General features: G+C 41.2%; 1 protein-coding gene across 2 annotated transcripts; it reads right to left on the reverse strand.

The window, feature by feature from the left end:
- On the reverse strand, positions 1 to 25,691 carry LOC138447475 (myosin-2). Of its 2 annotated transcripts, none has more exons than XM_069603414.1 (40): positions 24,992 to 25,691; positions 24,726 to 24,768; positions 23,060 to 23,283; positions 22,828 to 22,971; positions 21,112 to 21,268; positions 20,329 to 20,356; positions 20,137 to 20,245; positions 19,957 to 20,049; positions 19,493 to 19,556; positions 19,277 to 19,375; positions 18,720 to 18,823; positions 17,612 to 17,750; positions 17,131 to 17,249; positions 16,893 to 17,042; positions 15,409 to 15,579; positions 14,974 to 15,283; positions 14,459 to 14,529; positions 13,552 to 13,639; positions 13,347 to 13,464; positions 12,622 to 12,745; positions 12,397 to 12,533; positions 10,721 to 10,976; positions 8,911 to 9,153; positions 8,623 to 8,799; positions 8,398 to 8,543; positions 8,224 to 8,314; positions 7,748 to 8,137; positions 6,517 to 6,643; positions 5,722 to 5,840; positions 5,392 to 5,588; positions 4,497 to 4,680; positions 4,249 to 4,414; positions 4,025 to 4,149; positions 3,550 to 3,858; positions 3,260 to 3,463; positions 2,599 to 2,724; positions 2,348 to 2,518; positions 2,160 to 2,264; positions 1,945 to 2,040; positions 1 to 283 (listed from the first exon to the last, which is right to left on the reverse strand). In XM_069603414.1, exons 3-40 carry the CDS (start codon positions 23,261 to 23,263, stop codon positions 131 to 133), a joined length of 5,814 nt encoding a protein of 1,937 aa, XP_069459515.1. In that variant the 5' UTR covers positions 23,264 to 23,283; positions 24,726 to 24,768; positions 24,992 to 25,691; the 3' UTR covers positions 1 to 130. The 2 variants fall into 2 exon arrangements, with proteins under 2 accessions (XP_069459515.1, XP_069459514.1); XM_069603413.1 differs by having other exon boundaries at positions 24,914 to 24,994.
- Positions 25,692 to 26,995: the final 1,304 nt, after the last annotated feature.

The following is a 26,995-nucleotide window of genomic DNA, read 5'->3' on the forward strand; positions in this document are numbered from 1 at the left end:
TTGCTTATACAGTGCCCTATGCTCTTTATTTCCTTCGCAGTAGGGTAGGATAGATGATAATTACAGAGAAATGACCAAAGACTTCACATTTTGTGCCTCTCTTCAGTCATTCCATAGCATCAGGACACGATCACTCTTCACTGATGATTTTTGTGTGAACCTCCCGGCTCTTCACCCGCAGCTTGTTGACCTGGGACTCAGCAATGTCAGCCCTCTCCTCGGCTTCCTCCAGCTCATGCTGGAGCTTGCGGAATTTAGATAGATTTGTATTGGATTGTTCCTCCTGAGAATAAAAATGGAATTGTAAGGAATGCATACTGAGCATCTTTGTAGACTCTGTAGGCCTAAGGAAAGAAAGGACTTGGCATCTACCAAGTTAGAATACTCAACAGGAGACATTATTATCCTACCACCTCCTGGACTTTGCTTATCATTGAAATTAAGATTTATCTGGGGCTTTATGTTTCATAAAGAATTGCAGCTCTACTTTTGCAACCAAAACAGGGTAACAAATATGTACCACAAGTAACCAAAACATGGTAACAAATATGTACCACAAGTAAAGCAAGAAATAATATAAAAGCAGGAAAGAAGGCAAGGATAAAATCATGCTTGTTAATGCTTGCTGGAAGATGATGACTGTTCGCTTGAGTTAGATATTCTTCATCACTAAGGATGCATTTCTTAATAGCTTCTTTAAGTGGAAATAAATGTTGGATTTTATCATATATTGTTTTGGCACATTTCAAAACAGTCACTTTTTCCCTCCTACTTTGTATGTAATGATTCTGTTGACAGACTCCTTAATATTAAGTAATCCTTACTTTGTAGGAATTAAATATATTTAATCACTGATGGACAATTCCCTTAATAAAGTACGGGTTTCAGTGACTTAGTAATTTATCTTCACTACAACCATACTCATGAATAAAACTGCCTTTAGTATCTTTCCCCACCCCTGTTCTCTTTTGGACAGGTTTTGGTATGAGGGTTATGCGAGCTTCTTAAAATGATTTGGAAAGCTTTTCATCTTTTCCCATGCTCTGAAATGGCTTACATAGCTCAGGGATTATCTGTTCCTTCAAAATTTGAAAGACCTATCTGGAATGAGTTCATTTTCAGAAGTAATTCTGAAATAACTTATTCAGCCAATTTAATAATTTATATTCTCTTATTTAAGATTTCAACCACCTTGATAGATACATATTTTGCATTTTAAAAAATAATCTTTTTCCTGATATGGTTTGTCCCCTTTCTCATTTGTAATGTTGTAAGTTTTTATTTTCATTCACTTCTTCTTTGATTATATAAGTATATTTATTTTTTATTAATTCCCAAGATATTACTGAAATTAGCTGTTGAAAATAAGATATACTAATTCATTCATTTCTATATTACTTTTAACAGTACCTCTTCATTATTTTACTATGATTTTTAACTTCTTTTTTGGACTGTCAGTTTCTTCATTTATTTTTATTTTTGATTCATAATGAAAGCATATAAAGAAATGAATTGTCCTTCAAGGACAGCTCAGACTACATTCTAGGTTTATAAAAGTCTCATCTTCCTTGAAATTCTATTTACAGTTAAAAATTATTCAGTAATTGTGTTTTTATTTCAAGTGAATCCAAACATTTTTTAGGAAAGTCAGTTTTTTAACATTTAAATGCTTGGAAAATTTTGTTTATATTTTCTCATCACTTTACAACTTTATCACACTAGGGCTAGAGAATGTAGCCTGTATTATTTCTGCTTTGAGATTTTTTGAGGTTTCTTTGTGGATAGAAGGTTAACTTTAAAAATTAAAAAAAGTACAAATATTTTTAAAGTACTTAGTCTTCTACAATGCAGATGGCTTATTTACTACAAGTAAATAGTAAATCTAATTATTTATGAGTTTTTCTTATCAGAGGACTTTCTTCCCTTTGTCTTAAGAGTACTTACAGCCTCCTCAGCTTGTCTCTTGTAAGATTTCACTTTCGCCTGAAGTTTATCTACCAAGTCCTGAAGTCTGAGAATATTTTTCCGATCTTCTTCCGTCTGAAAGATGATAAAAACCCCAGGGTCTTAGTTCAAAAGCACACTACTGTTGTATCATTACATGGGAGCATTTCCCATATATGCAAGGAGTGCTTAGCGGATAGAAACTGTTGCTGCACCTGGTAAGTGAGTTCCTTCACTCTCCTCTCATGTTTGCGCAGGCCCTTGACAGCTTCCACATTGCGCTTCTGCTCACTCTCTACCTCGCCTTCCAGCTCACGCACCTGCAATGGAGTAGGTGCTTAAGAACTTTGATCCACTAAGGCACTGGGAATAAATGGAAGTAGATAGATACTGGGAGCCCCACCCTGGCCTCCAGCTTCTGGATCTGCTTCTTCCCACCCTTCAGGGCCAGCTGCTCAGCCTCATCCAGACGGTGCTGGAGGTCCTTCACCGTCTGCTCCATGTTCTTCTTCATCCGCTCCAGGTGGGCGCTGGTGTCCTGCTCCTTCTTCAGCTCCTCAGCCATCATGGCTGCCTAATTAGCAGTAAAACAAAACTAGTTGAGACAGCCCATCAAGATTCTAGCTTGACGACCCAGGGTGGCCCTCTGCTCACATCAGTGATGGCCTTCTTGGCTTTCTCTTCTGCGTTGCGAGCTTCCTGGAGAATGTCCTCCATCTCTCCCTGGATTTGCGTGATGTCTGTCTCTAGCTTCTTCTTGGTGTTTATTAGGCTGGTGTTCTGTTTGAAAGTAAGTTATATGCTCTTTTAATCGTGTTACTAAAGTACTTAGTGGTAGCCACTGTTTGAAAAAAATTTCAGATAAAAATTTGGAAGTCAAATGCCCTTGAATATTATTCTGTTATGTAATACAATTAATTAAAATAGAAATGTTATAGAATATTTAGCATCTTCATACATTTCTTATAATTAGACCAAATATCTCTATAATTTTATAATTGCCATTTACCAGTGAAACCACTCACAAGGATAAAATTATAACATGTTCAAGTGTTTCTTTTAGCACAATAAAAATGTCAATATTGATAGCCAGGGTCAGTAAAGATACTAACCCAAAAGAATATGACAAGTCTTAGAATATTTTAAGAAGTTAATAACTAATAATACATGCAAGATGAAATAGTGAAAGATTTCTCAATAATGCAGTGAAAATTTGGTAGAAGTATAAAACCTGACTGTTATATAAAAAATTCAAGTTTATCTTTTCTGTGACCTAGGCATTTACTGAAGGTGAATTCTTTGTGCTGAGTCTCACCTGGGTGTGCAGGAGCTGGACGCGCTCACTGGCATCCAGGAGCTCCTGCTCTGCGATCTTCCTGCTCCTCTCCGTCTGCTCCAGGGTGGCCCGCAGCTCCTCGATCTCAGCCTGCAGCAGGTTGGCTCTGCGCTCCACCATAGCCAGCTGCTCCTTCAGGTCCTCCTGGCCCCGCAGAGCATCATCCAGGTGGATCTGGGTATCCTGTGGAATGAACGATCATTGAGACACCTCGTTCTCAGGGCTGCAGTCACCCACCTGCACTGGGACCATCTCCTGAACCCATTTACCTTGAGGATGGCTTGGGTGTTCCTGTAGTTCTTCAGGGCCTCAGCAGCCATGCGGTTGGCGTGGTTCAGCTGGATCTCCATTTCATTGAGGTCTCCTTCCATCTTCTTCTTGAGCCTGATGGCGTCATTCCTGCTCCTGATCTCAGCATCCAGCATGGTCTGCATGGACTCCACAACTCTAATGTGGTTCCTCTTCAGCTGGTCAATTTCCTCATCCTTCTCAGCAATTTTCCTGTCAATTTCAGACTTGACCTGGTTCAGCTCCAGCTGGATACGCAGGATCTTTCCCTCTTCGTGTTCAAGAGATGCCTTAACAACAGCGAGGGATGACGTTAGCAGGGAATGGACACATTTGGCAGCTTTTATGCACACCTTTCCTTCCGCTAATTTTGTGCCATTTATTCTTCTGTTCAGTGTATGTGGCTAGTCCTAATGCTTTTCTGAATTTGTTTACAATGTACATTTTGACTTATACCTCTGCTTCCTCTAAAGCAGCCTGAATTTCAGACTTTTCTTGTTCCACTTGCTTCTTTATTTTCTCCAGTTCATGCATACGTTTCCCTCCTTCTGCGATCTGCTCCGTGAGGTCAGAGATCTCCTCTGTTTGGGTGAAAGACAGGAAGAGACTTGATCAGACAGAAAACACAAGAGAAAGATACCTCCAAAGCATGAAAACTATTCAAAGTGAAAGGGACTCACGCTGCAAGTTTTTGTTCTCTCGTTTCAAAGTTTCTAGCTGATCCAAGGACTCCTCATAGGCATTCTTCATCTTGAACAGCTCGGTGCCCAGAGAGCGGGCCTCCTTCTGAGACGCCTCGAGCTCGGCGTGGGTTTCCTCATACTTCTGTTTCCATTCTGCCAGGATCTGAAACACACACCAAAAGAAGTTACCTGGCTGGAAAGGATAGAGGACAGCGGTGGAGGCCAGAGGCTGCTGCAGATTTTACCTTGTCAAAGTTCCTTTGCTTTTTGTCCAGGGCTGCGCAGGCAGCGTTTGTCCTCTCCACGTCGAGCATGAGGTCCTCAACCTCATTCTGGAGCCTCTGCTTGGTCTTCTCAAGGGAGGCACATTTGGCGTTCACAGCTTCCACGTGCTCCTCAGCAGCCTGCAGACGCTGGGCCAGTTTCTTCCTGGAAGATTATGCATGGTTGTAGAGAGAAGGAAACCAAACCAAGAATTATGAACTGTTACCATGCTGAAAAGTGTGGGGAACTTCATATTAAAAATCTCCTTCATTCAAAAAAATATTGATGAGCTCCTTTTATGAACCAGATGCTGAGTACACAGCAGTGAATAGGACAGAAAAGGTCCCTGCCCTATGAAGCTTCCAAACAAGTAAGAGAGAAACAATAAGCAAGTCAGAAAATGCATAGCAACTTTTTGCAGATGTAAAGTGCAGTGAGGGAAGATAAAATGGAATAAGGGGTGGGCAGCTATTCTTACATATTCAGGGAAGTCCTTTCCGAGGAGTTAATGTTTGAGTCAAGATCTAAAAGAAGTCAGAGAGAGCCAGAGGGAGATCTGGCAGGGGGAGATTGTTCCAGACACAAGAGGGGCTAACAAATTCCTGAAGCATCAATGAGCTTGGTGTGCTTGACAGCGAGCAATAAGGCTGATTATCTGTGTGCTTGTTATTCTTTGTGTTTTAACTACATTTTAGGCTCAGAGGTCGGTGATGGTGTTTGCTTTATTCATGTCCTGTTCTCAGGGGCTGATAATGCCTGACAGTAGGAGCTAATTAATGAATGTTTGTGAGTTAATTCACTGAATCTTCAACGGTTCCGTTTCTGTGATTTGATGTTCAACATTCTCTGCACATTCTCTCATATCTGAGCACATACTTGGCCTCCTCCAGCTCCTCCGTGCGCTGGATGGCGTCCGTCTCATACTTGGTCCTCCACTGGGCCACCTCGCTGTTGGCCTTGGACAGTGCCCTCTGCAGCTCGGCCTTGGATTCCTGCTCCTCCTCGTACTGTTCCCGCAGTAGGTCGCAGTCGTGGCGGGCTGACTGCAGGCCGTGGGCCAGGGCATTCTTGGCCTGCGAAGAGAGTTAAATGTTCATTTTACTGAATACTTAGTGTTTAATTCTTAAGCTTCAAAACCCTGTAAAAGTTGGTATAATGGACTCCAATTAGGGTCAGGTTAGGGGGAAATTAGTCTTATCCAGTTACCTTTATCTCCTCTTCAAGTTGCCTCTTTAATTCCTCAATCTGTTGAGTAAATGCTTGTTTGCCCCTTGATAACTGAGACACCAGAGCTTCTTTCTCATCTAGCTGACGTGAAAATTCACCTGATAGGCAAATGATATGGCACCACTTGTTAAAGTGAAGAAAAGGTTTTGCAAGCCCATATGAGAAATAAGTTGAAAATCTCAACACCCCCTTTTCAGTTGAGTGCTCTGTGGTTGAATTCTCTATTGACATTGTCATGCTTGATGTCAAATTTCTGATTTTTATGGTGAAAATAACCTAAATGAATAAATACAGCTTAACTTCTCTTTGTCCTCTCCATTACTGATTCTTTCAGGGTTACATTATTGTGCAAAACCTGTTAATAACTGTCAAAGAAGGGAGTTAAACTTTTTAATTCCACATTGGCCCTGTTTCATAAGACTTTTGAGAGACTGGGTTATCCACTGCCCTATGCAGGAATTTGGTTCATTCTGGTTTAGCTAAAAAGAAGCATGATCTAAAACAGAAGCCCTGGACCCATGATGGAAAGACCCTTGACCCCAAGCATCCCCTCCATGCGGCCAAATCCTCAAGGCCTTTGTGGAGCAGAGCTTGGCCCAGTCCTATGGAAGTCTTCATCTCAGCATCGTCCCTAAGTAACCTTGCACATGGGGGAGAGTCTGAGCTGTCCGGTGAATCACATGTCCTCAGTTGCTTTTATTAGGCTCTCACATATCAGTTGTTTTAGACCACATCATCTCCACTTTTAGGACTCATGAAGGAGGAGAGAGTTACCAGATTCAGTCTGCAAACGTCCCCTCTGGGCCGTCAGGTCATTGATCAGCCGCTGCTGCTCCTCCTCCTTGGATTTCAGCTCACTCACTTGGTCCTCCAGAGTTCGGCACATCTTCTCTAGGTTTCCCTGTGAGAGGAAAAGTGGAAGAAGCAAGTGCAGACATTTTAATAACATTGCCCTACAGCTACCGTTTCTTCTAAAATAGAAAAAATTTATTTTGACATATAAAATAAATTCTCTTGTATGTAACATATGGGAATTTTTTCTGTATCTTTTGTAATACGATTGCTGTCCTAAGGTGAAGACACACATTGGGAGTTTTAAAAAGCTAATTGTGAAGCTTCGTTTATTATTCCAGGCATTCCTTGTATTATCGCTCTTCACAGATATTTTCTTAAAACAAATTTAGTGTTTGGGCAACCCTGTATCCAGTAAGTCTGTCAGCACTATTTTTCCAATAGCATTTGCCCACTTCATGTCTCTGTGTCCCATTTTGGTAATTCTCACAATATTCAAGCTTTTCTTCATTATTATATTTGTTTCAGCGATCTGTGATCTTTGATGTTGGCACGGTAACTCATTGATGGTTCAGATGATGGTTAGCATTTTTTTTTAAAGCAAGAAAGCATTTTTAAATGAAGGGATGCATGTTTTTTAGGCATAATGCTGTTGCACACTTAATAGACTACAGTATAGTGTAAACATCATTTCTATATGCATTGGGAAACCAGGGAATTTGAGTGACTTGCTTTATTTTGATATTTGCTTCATTGTGGTGGTCTGGAACCAAACCTGCAATATCTCTGAGGTCTGCCTGTGATAAAAAAAAAAAAAAAAATTAAAGATCATGTACTAAAGATTTTGTGAAAAATGTAGTGACATATTTTCAAAAAGTATTTATAAATACTTCACTGCCTACTTATGTACAGTGAAATTGCATGTTGGATAGTTGAGAATTTTGGAGACCTGTGTTCCCCAGTTGGAACAGCCTGGTTCACGGCGGATGTTGTCCTATGTTAATAGTGTGGTGGGGTTAATATGCTCAGCTTCTTTGAATTTTAGTTTCTTCTTATGATTGAGTGGAAATAATTTAAGTACTGGTATTTTTCTTGTTTACCTCCTGGATTACTGCAAAGAACAAATCACCTATGTGTAAAGGCCCTATGCAGACTGTGACATGCACATAATGGGTCATCGCTGTTAATAACAGTTTCTCAGACTCTGCAGTACCTTGGCTTTCGAGATCGTTTCCACATTGCTAGCAAGGTCGTCGATCTCCATCTTCATCTCGCTCTTCTCCTTCTCCAGCTTCTGCTTGACCCTCTGCAGGTTGTCGAGCTGCTCCCCCAGCTCGGCCACACTGTCCGCGTGCTTCTTGCGAAGAGCGGCCGCCGTGGCCTCGTGCTGCAGGGTGGCCTCCTCCAGGTCCCTGCGCATCTTCTGGAACTCGGCCTCCCGCTTCTTGTTCATCTCAATCTGGGCGGAAGTGGCCCCGCCAGCTTCCTCCAGCCGCTCGCTGATCTCCTCCAGTTCCCGGGAGAGGTCTGAGCGCTGCTTCTCTGCTTTGGCGCGGGAGGCCCGCTCGGCCTCGATCTCCTCCTCCAGCTCCTCGATGCGGGCCTGGCGGTGGGGAGAAGCTTAATGTTAGCTTCTTTATGCTCATAACTATGGCTCTGTGAGCCAGACTGATAGAAATATGAACTTACTTGCAACTCCTTGATCTTCTTCTGCAGTTGAATGCCAAGTGCTTGCTCATCTTCAATCTTGCTTTGCAGATTGCTGATTTCAAACTCTTTCCTTTTTGAAAAGTAGTAATGGATAACAGTTGAGTCCATAGTCAATATTGGAAGCAAGTCCATAAACAATTCTTTCATACTTACTTTTTGAGCTTTTCATCAAGTTGTTGTTTTTCATTTTCAATGTCCATTATGGACTCTTGCGCCAACTTGAGATCACCCTCCAGTTTCCTCTTGGCTCTCTCTAGGTCCATGCGAAGTTTCTTTTCTTGCTCCAAGGACCCCTCAAGCTAAATACAAATAATGCTGAATCAAAAGAATTGCTTAGCTGCCTTTCAAAGAAAATTTCCTTGACAGCCCTAGACTTACGTCATCCACTTGCTGCTCTAGCTTGGTCTTCGCTTTGGTCAGAGTGTTGACTTTGTCCTCTTCTGCCTGCAGGTCATCCAGCGTCTGCTGGTGGGCCTCCTGTAGGGCCTTTTTCTCTTTGGTCAGCTTGGCGATGGTTTCATCCAGACCTGCCATCTCTTCTGTGAGGTTTTTCACCTTAGGAAGTAAAAACACTTTGCATTACATGTTACATTTTGGTGGCTTCTGTTCTTTGCTTGTATTGCCTAGTAATGATAAAAACGTAAACTTTCCTTCTATGTTTCATACCTTGTTCTCCGTGGCGTGTTTCTCCTTCTCAACCTTGGCCAGTGTCAGCTCAAGGTCGTCTATGTCTTTCTTCAGTTCCGAACATTCATCCTCCAGTTTCCTCTTCTTGGCCGTCAGCTCAGCATTGATCTCTTCCTCATCCTCTGCTCTCTCAGTCACCTCCTTAATCTTAGCCTCCAGCTGGATTTTGGTTTTGATCAGCTGGTCACATCTTTCCTCTGCATCAGCCAAGCCCTCAGCTTCCTTGAGTTGAAAGCAAAATCAAAATTGGGAAGTAAGAATGAAGTGTTATACAATGATAACAGTATAAATCTCCCCCATTAATTCTTTGGATTAAACTTTTATGAAGCACCTGCCATGTGTGATTGCCAGATACTCCACATTTGGGGAAAAACAAAATGTATCGGGCATTGTTCTCTTCATTTAGAAGAATATATTCTACAGTCGGTTAGAAAGCTTAACCCCAACAAGCTATCATTAATTCAGAAAGCCATTAGTGACATAAAAGATCAGAGAAGTTGTTTCAGATATGATTTAATGAATGGAGTGGCATTTGAGTTGGGCTTTGAGAGATGGGTAAGACTTGGTTTTGTAGAAATGAACTCATTCGGGGAAGGATCACGAGAAGGGAAAGCATTCTAGCAGAAGTTTCCAGATGTAGCCACTACTAGCAAATTATTTCCCTTTGTAGTCTTGGAGGATGATCCTGGTTATGATGCTTTAAATGCTAATTGAGGCATTAAGTAATCAAATTCCTAGCAACCTATGTTTCTACTTAAGAGGGTTGGGGGTGGATGGAAACAAGAGAGGAACTGATAGATACATTCATCAGTGAGCCTCCATATCAGTCTTTGGATACATAAAAGAATCAAATGTGCCACACATAGACAGGTAGTGAGCATGGTAATGTAGGACAGTAGCTAAGTGATGCCCTAGGGACAAGAGAAGAGAATTCAGGGTAGCTTTGAAGGGAATGGGGACAGAAAAACAGCTCTTTTCCCTTCTGTAATCTAAAGAAAGGAGTTATTACACCGCCCCAACTTGACAGAAGAGACCAATCTTAATCAGCAGGAAAAAATATATGATTTTGTGATGAGTAAATTATACCAAACCAATTCAGTTCACTTCAAATGAAAGACAGTCTCATAAATTACATTTCAGAGTTGATGAAAGCAGTTGTAAAATGATTGGTTCAGGCATCGCAATGAGCGGGCTGGATGGAGGGAGAGAACTGGGGGGGAGACAGAGCAAGTTAGGCGCTGGTGCAGCAACCCGAGCGGCATATGATGCGGCACTGACTGTGGAGATGGATTGGAAAGAGCAAGTCTCAGTTTTAGAGATCAATAACAAACAGTAATTCAGTAAAAACTGATGGAGAATACTGTCCTGTGTCAGCTGTACACACTGTGATTTAAGATTCATAAACATCTAGAAGTTCAAGGAAGTTTCAGAGAAAACAAATCACTTTCTCCATGCTGTTCTCCCCTTTTGTATTTGGGCTGGTTTCATGGTAAAATCCCTTTCAAAGACTATCTTCAAAGGAAAAAGAAGTCATTAACGCTGTAGTGTGATGAAACTGTACAGAACAGAAGACAGCGGCCAGTTCTAGCTCATTGCCTTGGTTCTGGTTTGGAGGCATTTACTGGGTGATGAAGGAATATGGACTTTATTAACACCATCAGAGCACTTTAACTTTCTCCCGCCAGTGCATGTTTCTGACGCTGACTACCCAGCTCACTGCTGCTAGTGACTAGAGTTGTATGCTTGCATCCTGATTAGCAGCAGTCCATAGGATAATGCCACCACTTACGGCCTGAACTTGGAGCTGCAGGTCATTTTTTTCTTTCAATAATGACACCATCTTTTCTTCCAGTTCCTTCCTTTTTGCCTCTGACTTGGCCAGTTCATCCTTGATTTTCTGGAACTCTTCCTTCATGGTGGCCATCTCCTTCTCCGTCTCTGCACTCTTCAGCAGGGGCTTGATCTTGAAGAACAGTTTCATCCAGGGCCAGTGCTTGACGTTCATGAAGGCTCGGATGTTGTACTGGATGCAGAAGACAGACTCCCTGAAATTTAACCAATGCAAATTAGATGCTGTGTGTATGATGGAATGGGATGAAATCTTGGCAGTGAGAGTTGGATGTTCTGCCCTCCACCATGTTCCTCACCATGTTCAAAAACACAAACGAAAGAAATTGTATTTGGGGATGGTGGTCAAGGACTCAGCAGTCCTTCATTTCTCTTCATTGGTGCTTCTCAAACTTTGGTGTATATAAGAATCAGCTAAGACCTTGTTAAAATACTGATTCCTGGGCTATTTCCCTAGAGATTCAGATTCAGCAGATGTGGATGGGGCCAAAAATGTGCATTTTTAACAAGTTTGTAAGAGATGCTGATGATACAGGTCCAAGGACCACTCTTTGAGAAGTATTGCTCTGCTTCAGTGCTATGCAAACTTTCCTATGCAAACACCACTGAGAGCAGTGAAGGGGGAAACGGACGCCTGCCAGGTGTGAGGCACAGGATAAAGAGGCTCATTAAAAACTCAGTTTCTTTGAAAAATCTCTGGTTTTATATTTTAATGTTGTATGATTTTTCATTCTATTCTTTAATATCATCACATTTGCTTTAATATAAATTATTTTTAAAAATTGCCTTCATATATAGGCAATTAGCCAAATATATATACATATATATAGGGGGGTTATGACCAAACTTATTTTTAATGAAATAGAATATAGTAGAAAATATTAGCAGAACTACAGGTGATAGAAAGTCTGTTTCACGTAAATTATGTATTTACACACACAGGTATGCATGCAGATACAAGTATCGGTGTAAAATACCTTTCTCCCTGTGGATCCTATTCATATGTGTCCTACAGTTTGAGACATCTGACCTGTAGCCTTAGAGCTCTGTCACTGCATCAGATTAGATCACTAAAAAGTGAGATACTTTGGTGAAATTGTATTAACTTATTGAAAAAGTTCTTTCACCTATTTTGCCCTTAATACTTTAAATCATAATAATTCAATAATATAGGTGATCAGACAAAGAAGTTGTTTCTGCAATTTATGTAAAACTGCTGTTGAAAATAAACATGTGCTCTGCAGTTCAATATCTTACTTATTTACCTACCCAGTAAATTCATATTAGAACCAAGTGCTGGGGCAACATTTTGCCTCTGCTTGCTCAATGGTATATTTTCTCGTTAGATGAGACGTACACATCTCTCTCTCTCTTTTTCATTATGCTTCTCTCTTTTAAATTTTTTTACTTTTTCTTTTTCACCCGAGCGTTCAGTTTATTCCCTGGTGATTGCTACCTTAAGCACTTTGGTATATGTGTATCTCCAGTTCAGCATCAGCCTCTTATTCATCCCTCTTACTCTGGTGGCCTTATGATATCTGAGTCTTAATTGTAAGCCACCTCAAATGTGTTTCTAAAGAAGGAAAGTATGACTAAGTAAGCAATATGTTTGTATACCTCCTCTCCACCATCCTCTGGTACTCCACTCTTGCCAAGAACCCTCTGCACCTGGCCTGGGTTCGGGTAATCAGCTGGGCCAGCTTTTCATCTCGCATCTCTTCTAGGAGCCCCAGAAGACCAGCTTTGAAAAAGACCTGTGTATAGCCAGAGTTGCAGATCAGACACTTTACACAGACTCCAAAGGGACAGACATAGTGCCAGGTGGGCCTTAGAGACTATTACCTTGGTGTGACCAAATTTATACTGGGTGTGGTCAATGTCAATGGATGCGAGGAGCTTCTCAGAAGCCTTCTTGCTGTCGATGTATTGTCCTTCAGGGATCGCACTTGCATTTAATACCTTGTATCTGATAAAGTAAATATAGTTTTCTAAAACTTGGTTTATTGATGCAACTAGAAGTAGGTAACACTAAATGATTGATTTTAAAAAGTCAGAGCTTTAAAACAATTATTTTCTTCACACGAAGGACATTGTATACATAGATGGCCAACCTTTCTGCGCAGTTGCAACTTTCCATTCTGCTTCATGAGACCCTGTTCTCAGGAAAGGATTCTATAATCTGGTTCACATTAATGTGTAGATGACCAATAAATGCATTTGCTATTGGTAGTGCTTAATCTCTACTGTGGCTTTGGAAGGATTAAATGAAATAACCCAAATATATTAAGCACTCAGAAATGATGTTCCCTAATTATTGAGGTTATAGTAGACATCTATGAGCTAAGCTGGGAGCATGGTAAATCCAGTGAAAAGTCCACAGAGTACCCACCATGTGGTGTATCTTTATTTTAAAGGTGCTTTGAGGCTTATAACTTTTTACACTTTTGTGGCAAGTTAAAAATAACAAATAGAGGCATGTGTTTTTTTTTTTTTTACTAAATTGCTTTGCTTGCACTAAGTATACCTATACTGAATTCTAGGATACCGCATGATTAGGAGAGGCTGACCTCTGTTTGAAGTCCGCATACAGGATTCTGCTGGGGAAGCCCTTCCTGCAGATGCGGATGCCCTCCAGCACGCCGTTACACCTCAGCTGGTGCAGGACCAGCTCGTGCTCCATGGCCCCTACAAATACATGTTCATGTCATTGCAGAGTTTTGTAAAGGGAGCTATGGCAGTCATGCTTTGTTCTTCATCTCTGGAACGTCTTACCAGGGGTTTTCGTTTCATTGGGGATGATGCACCGCACAAAGTGAGGATGGGTACTCCTGAGGTTGGTCATCAGTTTGTTCAGATTTTCCTGTGAAATCAGGAACCCCTGTTATCTGAGTCTTAGACATGCTTATGGAACCTTGGCAATGTCTATAAAATCAGTGTCCATGACTGAGCTGGATGACCCTTGTGGACTGTTTTCAGTTAAGGTAGCACCTTGGTAAGCTTCTCCTGAGAGGCAGTTTCCTCCTTAGTACCTCTTGTTCCACTCGAGTTGGCAGGAGTTACACATAGAAAGCAGTCTTGACAGCTGAATCTTTTCAGTATCCAAGCACTATCGTCCTCTCAGTCCTGGCCCCTGGCCACCCACAAAGCCATTGGCTTCCCATCCTAGACTCACCCTTTCTTCTGCTAAACTCTGTGGTTCTCCAGTAAGGAAGCATGCCTGCACTGCATTTGGTCTACTCCTCATAAATATAGCTTCCCCTTTTCAACTCTGTCAGCTTTGGGGGCACAAAGATTATCTGTAAAGGGAACCTACCAGTTACAATTGAGAATTGACTAGATTAAGAGCAAGGATACCATATTAGGTTCCTTAAAGGCTAGCTGTCAGATTTTCATTAGAGCTACTGAGGACTTGGTCTCTTTGAGTATGTACCATTGCTTATTTCCACAACTCAATTAGATTATGACTAGCAGAGCATTACACTTTATAACATATAAAATATTTTTTACTATTTGGCTTAGCATAAAAGATGACCTAATAATTTCCAAGTAATTTAAAGCTCTTCTTTCCAAAACTCGATTAACAGAAATCATTAGCTAAGGTCAATCCCTAAATGACTTGTGCTTTTAAAAACAAATTCGCAAAGTAACAAGAGAGTGTCAAAACCAATTTCCTCCTTACCCTGAAAAGTGCAGACACCGTCTGGAAAGAAGAGCCCTTCTTCTTACCACCTTTCTTAGTTCCACTCCCCTCTGGAGAAAAAGATCGGAAAAGATGTTATTCAGATATAATTTTAAATTGACAGGGCTATATGTTGCCCATTTGTTGATTTTTGTGTTCAGATGGAGCATTTTTTTTCAATGCAGTTGGCCTCTCTGTTTGAGCCTGAATGAATCTTATATATCAGTTAAGTTCATATCCATTTTCCAGTGATACTCAATAAGCAGCAGATATGGAGGAAGAAGCAGGAGAGAATGATAGAAGCCAAGCCTTTTCACTGCTTACGATGTTGAAAATTCCTTTCTAGCTCTTGGCAGCAGGGCCTTCACCAGTGCTGGAATGAATGTCATGATGAACTTGGAGGCACAATGGATTTGGCCATAACACTTCAGCCTGGGCCGGGATACCACTAGCTTCAGTCTAACACCATGCTTTGTAATATCAGGAGAAAACATTGGGATTTTTTTGAGCATTACCTGATTCAGCAGTTGGAGTCCCAGAGAAAAGGAGAGCTAGAGTTTTCATTGAAGACTTCTGGTACAGCCCAACCACGGTATCGTTCAGGGGGTCCTTGTTCTTCTCCAGCCAGCCAGTAATGTTGTAGTCCACGACACCCGCATAGTGGATCAGGGAGAAGTGGGCCTCAGTTTTGCCCTTGACCACCTTGGGCTTCTGGAAGTTGGCAGACTTGCCCAGGTGCTGGTCATACAGCTTGTTCTTGAAGGAGGTGTCCGTGGCCTTGGGGAACATGCACTCCTCTTCCAGGATGGAGAAGATGCCCATAGGCTGGAAGCAGCCCGCGACACAACGTTACAACTCTATGTAAGCATTTTTCTCTGTCTATAGGCTTAAACAAGATGTATGAATAATTTAGTCATCACAAAACATAGTTTCTGAAACTTGAAACAGACCTTCTCGATGAGCTCGATGCAGGCGGCCAGGTCCATCCCGAAGTCGATGAACGTCCACTCGATGCCTTCTCTTTTGTACTCCTCCTGCTCCAGCACGAACATGTGGTGGTTGAAAAACTGTTGCAGCTTCTCGTTGGTGAAGTTGATGCACAGCTGCTCAAAGCTGTTGAACTAAATAAGCAGATGGGTTTACTTTTCTCTCAGCATAGTGGAGATTTTAAAATATAGGACTTTTTAAATTTAAAAATGTATATCGAATAGCCTTTAGATTATAGATACCAAAATCCTTGGGGACCTATGAAATCTACGGTTTCTCTGCTGTCATTTTATCCAAAATCTTAAATCATTAGTAATTCTTTTTTCTTGTACTTGCTTAAATTGACTCAGGTGTTTTTCTGAGTTCCTGCTTAATCATTCTGTACTTATTTCCTTTATCTTTGGCATTTTCTATTCACTCACTTAGCAGCTAATTTGCAACCTATTAGAAGCTGACTGGAAGGTTCTCTCTGTTGTGTGGAAGCAATCATAGTCAACATTGCGAGGGAGCAATAATCACCACCTTTATATTTTTATGTGAGATGAAAAAAAAATCAAGTATTTAATATCATATACAATATGTTAACACACACTCATTTTCTTGGAAAAGAAAAGCCAAAATGTTGACATTAAGTAGATAAATATACTGGAATCCCTGGTAGCTCTGCTGGTAAAGAATCTGCCTACAATGTGGGAGTCCTGGGTTCGATCTCTGCATTAGGAAAATCCCCCGGAGAAGGGAAAGGCTACCCACTCCACTATTCTGGACTGGAGAATTCCGTGGACTATAGTCCATGAGGTCTCAAAGAGTCAGACACGACTGAGTGACTTTCACATATAGTGGAATCAGTGTGGAATTCTTTTCTTTGATTTTCAATGATTTCTGCCATGCCTAAGTGTTGTGTTTATAATTAAAAGAAGATAAGCTTCTTTAAAATTATAAGGAAGAAAAAATGTATTTTATAATCAAACATGAGTTTTTATCCCATATCACATTGAGAAATTAAGAGTTCCTTGCATTGAATTTATTAATGCTGTCTCTAAATTACTGACCCTTTCTCAGCTCTTATCATCTGCCTGTATGTTTCTGAATGGTTTCTCTACCATATATTGAGAGCATATTATACATTGCACAGATTTATTTAGATGTTTTTATATTAACTTCACTTTGCATTGTGGGGTTTTTAGATTTCTCATTATACCAACCTAATTCCTGACTCCCTTTAGATCATGTAGTGAGTTAAAGCATCCTCATTAAGTGGATTATTTCTCATAGTAGTGGAATTGCCACTACAATAAATAATTAGTAGCTGCCCAGTCACTCTCTTAAATTTTAGCATAACTTTTTGACAGTGGTAATAAAAGGTTGTAATGTTCACAAATTTCTTCTTACTAAGGATCCATTGCTTTATTGTAAAAATCCCTTATGAACTGATTTACCAACTCACATCAAAGATCTCAAAGCCAGCGATGTCCAAGACCCCGATGAAGTACTGCCTGGGCTGCTTGGTGTCCAGCTGCTGGTTGATGCGGGTGACCATCCACAGGAACATCTTCTCGTAGACGGCTTTGGCCAGAGCGCCCACTGCATTGGTCACCTTGAAAGAGAAAGGAGTATTCCTTGAGGTTAATAGAGGGCTGCAAAATGCCTGCATCCCTCGTGGTGAGTTTGAATTATGTACCTACCTGCTCTACAGTCTGGCCTTTGGTGACATACTCATTGCCAACTTTGACCCTGGGGTAGCAAAGAGCTTTGAGCAGGTCAGCAGAGTTCAGACCCTGGAGGTAGGCAGCCTTGTCAGCCACTGAAAGGAAGAAAGGATAGAGTGATGTTATTGCCCAAAGCCATCCACTTCCTTAAGAAAACAAAAAAATAAGCTACAGGCATTTTGTGCAATGTTTTAAGAATATCTTTTGAGTATTCTTACCTTCTCCACCCCCCCCCCCCCAACTAAGTTCAAGACTTTGATTAGCGGTAGTGTTCCCTAAGAACTTAGAAATTGTAGCAACGTGTGTCTAATACCCAGGCCACATATATCTTATCTAGGTATACTTTCAGATGCAATTCTCGGAAATGACTTTGTCTTCTCAGGAGAGCTCAAGGGTAGCAAGTTAAGAACGTGATTTTCAAGCAGAGGTGAAGTCAGGCGGGTGACTGAGTTGGTACCTTCAGTGCCATCTGGCTCTGCTTGCTCCTCACGCTGCTTTTGCTTGAATTTCAGGTTCCCATAATGCATCACACCCCCCGTGAGCTTGTAGATGGAGACCTTCTCGTCATTAGTAAAGCCCAAAATATCAATAGCACTCTGCCAATACAACCAAGTAGAAATAACTGTCAAGTTAGGATCCACATGTGTACTATCAATATTTCACATTTGGATTCCTGACTTTTTTGGTCAAACCGAGGAAACTACCAGTACTGATGCAGAGCAAGGAACTCCTTAGATTCGGTATCTAGGGAGCTGGTCAGTCAGAGGCCAGCACAGAGCATGGGGATCACAGGTGCATACCTTCTGAAGATGCCAAAAGTAAATTTAAAATAGAGAACACGGATAGTTATTTAACTTTTTGTTTTGAGAGGTGGAATAGATTCTTGTAAGACAACATTAAGTCATCCAAATGATTGTTTCTAAATTCTTAGAGTAAGTGGAAATATAGAACGAGAGAATAATGACTCTGCATTTAACTTATTTTCTGGATTCAAAGGAAAATTGTTTAACTTGAATCAAATTGCCAGTTTCAAAATGACTGATAGACAAGAAAAGGAAAAATAAGCAAACATAGCAGGGCACTAAAGGGGTAGGGGGACTCATTCAATAAAAGAGCACCTATTAACTGTTACGAGCTTCCCAGGTGGCTCAGCGATAGAGAATCCACCTGCCAGTGCAGAACCCATAGGTTTTATCGCTGGCTTGGGAAGATCCCCTGGAGGAGGAAATGGCAACCTGCTCCAGTATTCTTGCCAGGATAATCCCATGGACAGAGGAACCTGGCAGGCTATAGTCTGTGGGGTCGCAAAAGTGTTGAAACGACTGAGCAACTGAACACACACACGGATTTTTAAAAATGGTTTAGGGAAATTCAGAAAGGATAGATCATTAAGACTTAAGGGAAAGTGAGATGTTGTAGGAGCACACACCAGTCTTTTCAGCTGACTCCAGGTCATGCCCATCTTTGAAGTTTCTTTTGTGATTTCTACTAGAAACTGGTGTTTATCTAGAGGGACCATCACTCTGTCCAAAACAATCATTCTAATTTTCTTGTGTTTTACTTACATCTGTGGCTATCAGTTCTTCCTGATCATCAATACTGGCCACACTGATCTCCCCTTGACTGACGAATGGGTAGTCGTATGGGTTGGTGGTAATCAGAAGCATCTCTAAGTAAGTGGAAGAAAGCAAAAGTAAGCAGAAATATCCTCTTCATTAAAATGAGATATTACAAGACAAATTCTAAGGCACTAGAATGGAAACAGCCATGATATATTATTGCTCAGTAAAAAAGGTAGATGATGGAAGGGCATGTAACTCTGATTCTAGTTATTGTATGTATGTATATATTTAAAGATATATGTACAGAAAATGACTAGAATTATATTCATCCAAGTGTTCATAGTGGTTATTTCATAGTGATAAGATTTGGAGGTGTTTTCAGTTTTCTTTTTGAGCTTTTATGAAGAGCACACATAAATTTTTATCAAACTTATAAAGCGATTTTCAAAATAAAGATAATATATACAGTTAACAAAATTCCCTCGTGGAATACCAAGTTGACCAGGCATCGATAGGTGTAGGTGAGATAAATTTTGTAAAGAAATGATAACATTTCTTACCAATTAGTTCTGGTTTCCTGTTTGATGTGATCTGGTAAAAAATATGATAGCTCCTTTCAGCCTTAAGCTGGAAAGTAACTCTAGACTTCTCTAACAGATCTGAAAAGAAATTAATAACAAACAAGAAAAATTCATATGAAATGCAAATTTTATTTCTGTTCAGTGTTGTAGGTCATAAGAAATAGAAATGATGGTAAAGACTATCCAGGCACTTACATGTTTCAATATCAGCAGAGGCCAGTTTTCCTGTAGTGCCAAAGTGGATTCTAATGAATTTACCCTTGAAAGAAAAGTTAATATTACTACTTTGTTACTGAATCATACCAAATCTTTGAGAAACTCAAAACACTAACATTGGCACTAAGTGCTAAAGTTTTAATAGTAAATCAATTCAGACACTATTGGTATCAGGTTTAGAAAAAGATGTATCTCCTATTTTATAGATAAAATAATTTTAATTTAAAAATCTGTGAATAATTGTAGGTAATGGAAGATAAGAACTCAGATATAGGGTCACATTTCTTTTTAGACAAGGCTTGGATCCATGTTATTACGTGCTTAGAAGAAAAGGAAAGAACCATGGTATAATGGGAATGAAAAAGACTCAGAGAGTGTATTCACAAACATCCCATAAATCTTGACCAGTGAGTAGTGTCCATGGTAATGTCCAAGAGACTTACAAAGCGAGAGGAGTTGTCATTCCTCACGGTCTTGGCGTTGCCAAAGGCCTCCAGCAGGGGATTGGCACTGATGATCTGATCCTCCAGAGTCCCCTGCAGAGAAACACAAGAGCAGTGCTCACACGTAGGGCCTCTTGAGCACCCTTTCTGTCATGATTCTGACATGTCCATCAGTCCCACCTGCATTTTGCCAGATTCCTCCTTCTTCTTCTCCCCAGTGACTGCAATTGTTGCAAAGTACTGGATGACACGCTTCGTGTTCACAGTCTTTCCTGCCCCGGATTCTCCGCTGTCAAATAAAAACCAAGTCAGTAGAGGTCCCAAAGCCAGCAGCTATGGCAGTCATCAAAACAAAGCATCAGATCTACTTACGTGATCAGGATTGACTGATTCTCTCTGTCTATAAAAGAGAAATTATAGGCAGTCAATACCATTTTAAAATACATTTATAAATGGTAAATTAATACAATGGTATGAACCTAGTATTTCTCAGCAGTCCTGAGGGCTTGGTGGTCCCCAGGCCCAGCACCTTTCCCAGCTCCCCCCTCTCCTGCTCCCTGAAGCTCCCCCCATCGCATCAGCTTACAGACCACCGCTGAGACAGAACACTGCAAGGAAGCAGCAGACTTCCTTTTTTTATACGCCACACGAAGTGCACACCAAGTGGGCTTGGGTTTTCAGGTGGATTTAAATGACAAGCTAGTAGCATGTTTATTGTAAGTACAACAAGTAATGGAAAAAGGCACTAGAGATATTTTTAGTGTGGGAGAAGGAGTCAGCACAGTGAAGGTGGTGGCTTTGGAAGTAATCGTGGCCTTAGTCGCATTTTCAGGGAAAACTAAAGGCTCATTTTGATGTTCTACTCTCTCTGAAGAGGAAATCTCTCAGTCCCTTCCCCAAGGTGCTGTTGTGCCTTAGAATGGTCTAGCTGAGACAGCATTCCAGGAAGAAGATTCATAGTATGACCGCTCTAATTCCAGATACACCTTATAATCTAGAGTATGTTTTGGTTGGTTCTGGGCAAAGGGCAATGGCATTAGGGGACCACCTCAAAGAGTGTGTTGAGATGAGTAGAGTCTCTTTCTCCTATGGTTAGTCTCTCTCTGCTAGAGTCTCATCTCCTAAAAAGATGCACATGGCAAACATCCCACTCACCAGTCAGCATGAACTGATAGGCGTTGTCAGAGATGGAGAAGATGTGGGGCGGGGCCTCCTGGCGCTTTTTGCCTCGGTAGGCCGTCACCACCTCTGCATTGTACACCGGCAGCCACTTGTAGGGGTTGACGGTGACGCAGAAGAGGCCTGAGTAGGTCTGTGCAAGTGAATAAGAAAGAATAACTAACCAGATACCTTTCCTGTTATTTGCGCAGCTCAGTTATTTAATGAATTTTAACAGAAAAAGAACACTCTAAGTAAGTGGTCTACACATCTTCAAGGCATCAGCATGGAAACTAGTTGAAAGGTTCAACAAGATAACAAAATCTTGAGGGTGAGAAACACAGTTTAGATTCTTATTCCTCTTGGGATTTGTCACAGTGATTTTTCACATAGTAGGAGCTCCAAAATTGTGGGGTTTTTAAAAAATATAATGTTTAATACATTCTTACTGTAGTTTAGAAAATAGGAGTATATTTCTTTTAAGATAGTTCAAATTCATGAAAATGAATTTATGATCTATGAAAATGAATTTACGGTACTTAGGTACTAAGTAGTCAACAGTATGAAATAATTAGGTGAACTATGGAAAATCTTCTTAAGATAGTATGATCCAGACATTTAAAATGCAAGCATGAAGGTCCGCAGCAATACTGGGGAAATATTTGTAAACTACTCCTGAATTGTGAAACAGAACAGAGAATGATGGGAATGCATTACAGTTACAACAGCTGGATTTCCAATATTTTTGACATCTGGTCTAGGATAACTGCCAACCAAACAGAATGGATTCTGACACTAATCACAGGTATACTTGTATAAGTGTAGTCCAGCTGAATAGCACCAGTGACTACACCATTCAGAAATGATGAGAATTCCCTGATGGTCCCATGGTTAGGTCTTTGAACTCCCAATGCAGGGGACATGAGTTCAATCCCTGGTTGGGGAACTAAGGTCCTGTAAGCTGTGTGGTGGGGCCAAAGCAGCAACCACAAAACCTTACAGAAATGTCAACCTAACGTAGTAAATTCAATTAGTATTACTGAGTTTGTGTTAAGGGAAAAGTCTGTGCAAGGCCCTAAGAATGAAATATAAATGTTATTTTTCTTTGAACATATGATACTGTTCTTTGAGGAACTCCCAGTCTGTGTGGGAGATGGACATGTAAATGATTTATTCTGAAAAAGCATTCTCAGCATTATTGCTGGGCAGAAACACCAGGACACAACGTTGAACTCTGCCTGGGGAAGCTGGCAAAATTTCATCAAGGAAGTGCTCCACACAGAAGGGACCAGAACACAGAGATACAAATTGCTGTTATTTTGGAGGATTGAAAATTGGTCTTTAAAAACATTACTTTTAAGTGTTGAAACATAAGTTTGTATTTTTCCTCTGGATGATTCTGCAGCAGGAATGGGGATGAGAGGAGACGCAGGCATGTAGTTGAGATGTAAACAGTAGCTGCTACCATGTTTGTTCAGGGGATCTGTGGCAAACCCAGTCCATGTGGACAGTGGCTTTGCCTGGCTTTGGATGGGAAGACAAAGGATTATGTGCCAGCTGTTGGGTTGGGCCTTACAGTAGCAATCGTGAACCTCTTAATTAGTTCCACTACTAGTGAAAGCACAGTGAATCACTGTCTGTGACCCATTTGTAGTACACTGAGCTGACAGGGTCCAGTGATCAAAACCACTTTGGGGTTTGGGGAGCACTCACATAGATCATCCAGGCTGCATAACGCTCTTTGAGGTTGTACAGCACAGCGGGCTCGTGCAGGTGGGTCATCATGGCCATGTCCTCGATCTTGTCAAATTTGGGAGGGTTCATGGGGAAGACTTGATCCTCTTTCACTGTCAGAGTCTGGTAAACAGGAAGGATAACTGTTTATGTCAACCAAGTGGCCGAACAAAATAATCAGTAGCATGTGGTCAGCTCCTGGACTACTCACCGCCCCTCCTTCGGTCTTCACCGTCACTTTCCCACCTTCTCTGCTCTGGATAGTCCCTTTGACAAAAGATTCCTTGGGCTCGGCCACAAAGACAGATGTCTTGGCATCAAAAGGCTTATTCTGGGCTTCAATGCGCTCCTTTTCGGACTTTCGGAGGTAAGGGGCAGCCTCCCCAAAGACTGCCATTTCTTGGTCTGAACTCATGGCTGCTGAACTCAGAGGTCCTAAAGGCGATGAAGCATTTCTTAGTAGAGATTCTGAACTGTCATCTATACACATAAATCTCTACCTTGATGATATTTCATGGGCCCAGTTGGAAGTTTCACCAGGCAAAGGCACTGTACTCTACGCTGTAGTTACTGAAGCAAACATAATAACGAGAAATCACAAGGACTCAAAGGCATCTGGGGTCGCTGTGTACCCAGCAGTGGACTCGGGGCTACCTTCTTTCATCCTTCAAGACTGATGTTCTAATAAGAGAGCTGAGGGGTAGCCTCACAAGCTGCTAAGGAGCTTGTGACCTTGGGTTGCCCTTGATCTGTGCCTCAGCATCTCCATCTTTAGGGATCACAGTATTGCCTTTTGTAATCCATAGCCCATGAGACAGAATGAAGACAGTTTGAGAAAAAAGTTAAAATTTGAGGAAGAAAGCAATTTGAACAAGTTCAGGCTATAACTAAGATGGAAAATGTCATTTATTATAGTGTAAGAGAATTTCATTTCTTGCCGTATAATATGAGAACTTTATTTCCTCCTTTAGGTGTTCAGCTGGAAGTGCTCATGTTCAGTGGATTTAGCAGGAGGTCAGATTATAATTTTATCTTTTTTTTTTTTGAGTTAGATGCTCAGTAGAATTTCTCTAGCATAATTTCTTTGCATATTAAATCCAGTTAATCGGCTTAACCCGCTTAAACTAATTGAGGATAAAAGCCACAAAAAACATTATCCTCATTCTTCTGCACTGAGCGCTCACTTTCCTGTTCCACATATCCTTCCGAAGGACACAGGCTCAGGCTGCTCCATTGAGTGTTGTCTGAGGATCACTGGCGGCATCAGTAGAATGAAAGGCTTGGCAGATGATGCCACTTCAGTCATTACGTGATCGAGTTACTTGAAACTCACTTTAATCATCTACCCACCAGTCTCTCTCTTTAGAGATGCAGTGTGTAGTAGTGGGCAGACTAATACCTTCATTATTTATGTAACAAAAATTTCAGTGTTCTGGTTTCGTATAACACTTCGCATTGGTAACTTTTTAAAACTCTTCACAGAAGGAAAAGCAGCCCGCTTTCCTAGGTTCTTCTTTTCTTACTTGTTAGATATCATGTTTGCTAAATGAATTCTAAAAGCAGGACACATTTTTACAAATTTGAGATATTTAACCAGGGAATCTTAGTGCAGATGTTTTGTCCCCCTCTGGAAACAATATTCTTCTCACAACCTTTTCCTTGCTAAAATGTCATCCCACCAATGCCAAGAGTCCTAAGACTATGTGCATTGTTCTAAAAGGCAAGTCCTCCGCCCCCTTCTCCCTCTCCTGCATCTTTCCTGAAATACAGTTGTTGGGTATTTACTGAGACGAGCACTTTCTCAAAGGTTGCCAAGTGACACGCATCCGTCCCAGAGGCTCTTGCCTTCTCCAGGGACTGGTTAGTCCAAATCTTACCTTGTTAGCAAGTGAGAAGATGCAGCCTGGAAGTGAGACGGTTCTATAAAAGAAAAAGTAAAAGCACTTGATTAATTAACCGAAAATAAAACAAAGCCAACCAAAAAGCCCCATTCGCTGCATCACTGGCTGTTGTTAACAGAGGGCCACGAAAGCCGTGGGTGTAAAGCATGCAGAAGGAGCAGTACCCCAGGCAGCAGCTGCAGCCGACACGGGCTGGTGCGGCTCGCGTCCCTCTTGAGAGTCTGGTCCTTGTTCCCACTTACCTTGGAGCTTTTTAAAGCAGGACGAGTCAGCCTCATTCCAAGGGCTCTTTTATATGGATAGCTATGGAAACAATGCAGCTGCCTCTTCTTCCTTAAGTCAAAAGGAATTGTTTGGCAAAAAAGTCTTGGCAATCTTGTGTCCCTGCATAATTCTCATTCATGTTAAGAATGGTTGGATATAATTAGAAATATTTTTCTTATTGAGTATGTGGATAAATCTCTTATGGATAATTTGAGAAGATGATCTGAAAGGAAGGTTCAGGCTGGTGGATAAAGGCAGTGGCCAGGCAGCCAGAATACCTGGCTTCTCTCTTAAATTCCTCCTGGCCTTGCTGGGCATGCCTTTCGGGCTTGTTGCATCACTTTTCATATTTGACAGATTAAATGGTAGAAATAAATTACAAATATTTATTTTAATTTTGCGAGGGTTGATTTTCACCTGTTGATCCTTTCCTTCCAGCCCTGTAAAATTAAGCTCCGTGCCCTCAACGATTTAAAAAGAAAGTCCTCTTTTCCAGTCTTCTTGTCTGGGGTGCACCGTTCCTCTCTCGCTGCTTTGCTTTGGCCCAAGCTGGTCCTTACATAGCACACTGTTTGCTGTCCACCTACTCACTTGACCTGCCTGCAGAAAAAGAGAAAAACTGAATATTTCAAAGGGCTTTTCAGGCGCACACCCCAGTGTTTTTCATGTCAACACACTGGGGAAAAAATAACGTGTGGGTATTGTGCTAGAAAAACGTGGGTGTGATTTGGTGATGTGTTAATATATACAGGCCATGGTGAGAACATGTTTTTTACTTCTTTATGTGATATAAATAGAATAAATATACACAGCATTAAGGAATATATTAAATTCTGAATGTGTCTAAAACTTCCAAATAATTTTGAAAAATCCTTTGAGAAATTTCAGCTTGATGCCATGAATCAAACTTATTTCTATCTGACTTTGTACTTGAAGCCATGACATGTTTCCTCATCAAAAATAGTAAATGAGAGCATGGAGTATGTGCATTCCTGATAATTACCATTGTAACTTTGCCCATGAAGGCCAAGCTGACATAAAACTCTGTGTGTGTGTGTGTGTGTGTGTGCATGCGCACATATATGTGTATATTTTTTAACAACTGTTGAAATTGTGAAAATTTGTAGCTCTTTTTCCTTGATTGACAAATATAGTGCTGAAATTTGAAGGATAATGAGAATAAATTTTGAATCCACTTGAACTCTTTTTCATGTCAAGTATTTCAAAAGGTGATGAAGCCCTAATCTTCACATGTTAGAGGACTCATCCTGTAGCGGGATGGTCATCGCTGAAAGGGTACCTCGGCCGCAGATACAGAGAAGTACCTGAGAGAGTCAAAGTCCAGAATGTGGAGCTACCAGTTGGAGCTGTCTCCACCAGAAAAATCCCTTGGCCTTCCAGCACCCCTGCACTGGCTGGCAGCTCTGGCTGTATGCCCTGTTCCAGGCATCCTGGAACAGCAGCCCTTCCAGAAACTCCAGGGGTCTCCTGCCCACAGCTGGCAGCATCACACTCTCAGCTGGCTCTTAAGTACATGCCCTTCTTGGTTCCACTCAGCACATGGCGAATGCTGTCACTGTGCTTGCCTGCTTTGAGGGTTGCAGGGTACAATATCCATTCAACTTTAAGTCAGCCCAGACTGCCCTCTGAGGAACCCCTGGCTAATGTCTCACAGCCTGAGACCACCTCCCAAGACTCTGGCCTCTCTGCCCATCAGCCACACTGTGACTGCTGGAATTGATATTTCATGGCACATTGGTAGCCTTTTTGATGCTGAGACTCGCTGGTTGACAGCTCTGCAAGGGGAACTGTGGTTCTATTTCCCCATACTAAGCAACCATTTTTTACTGCCTAAACCAATATTTTGACATGTCTTGTTCTGTTCTCGCTGCCCATGGGCATTTCCTCTATGCTTTATTAAATTCTTCCTGTCTTATGTTCTTTACAAAGCATCCTTCGCTTTTAAGTCCTCTCATGGTTAT

This window comes from Ovis canadensis, chromosome 11 (genome assembly GCF_042477335.2).
Source record: "Ovis canadensis isolate MfBH-ARS-UI-01 breed Bighorn chromosome 11, ARS-UI_OviCan_v2, whole genome shotgun sequence".
Classification (NCBI taxonomy): Eukaryota; Metazoa; Chordata; class Mammalia; order Artiodactyla; family Bovidae; genus Ovis; species Ovis canadensis.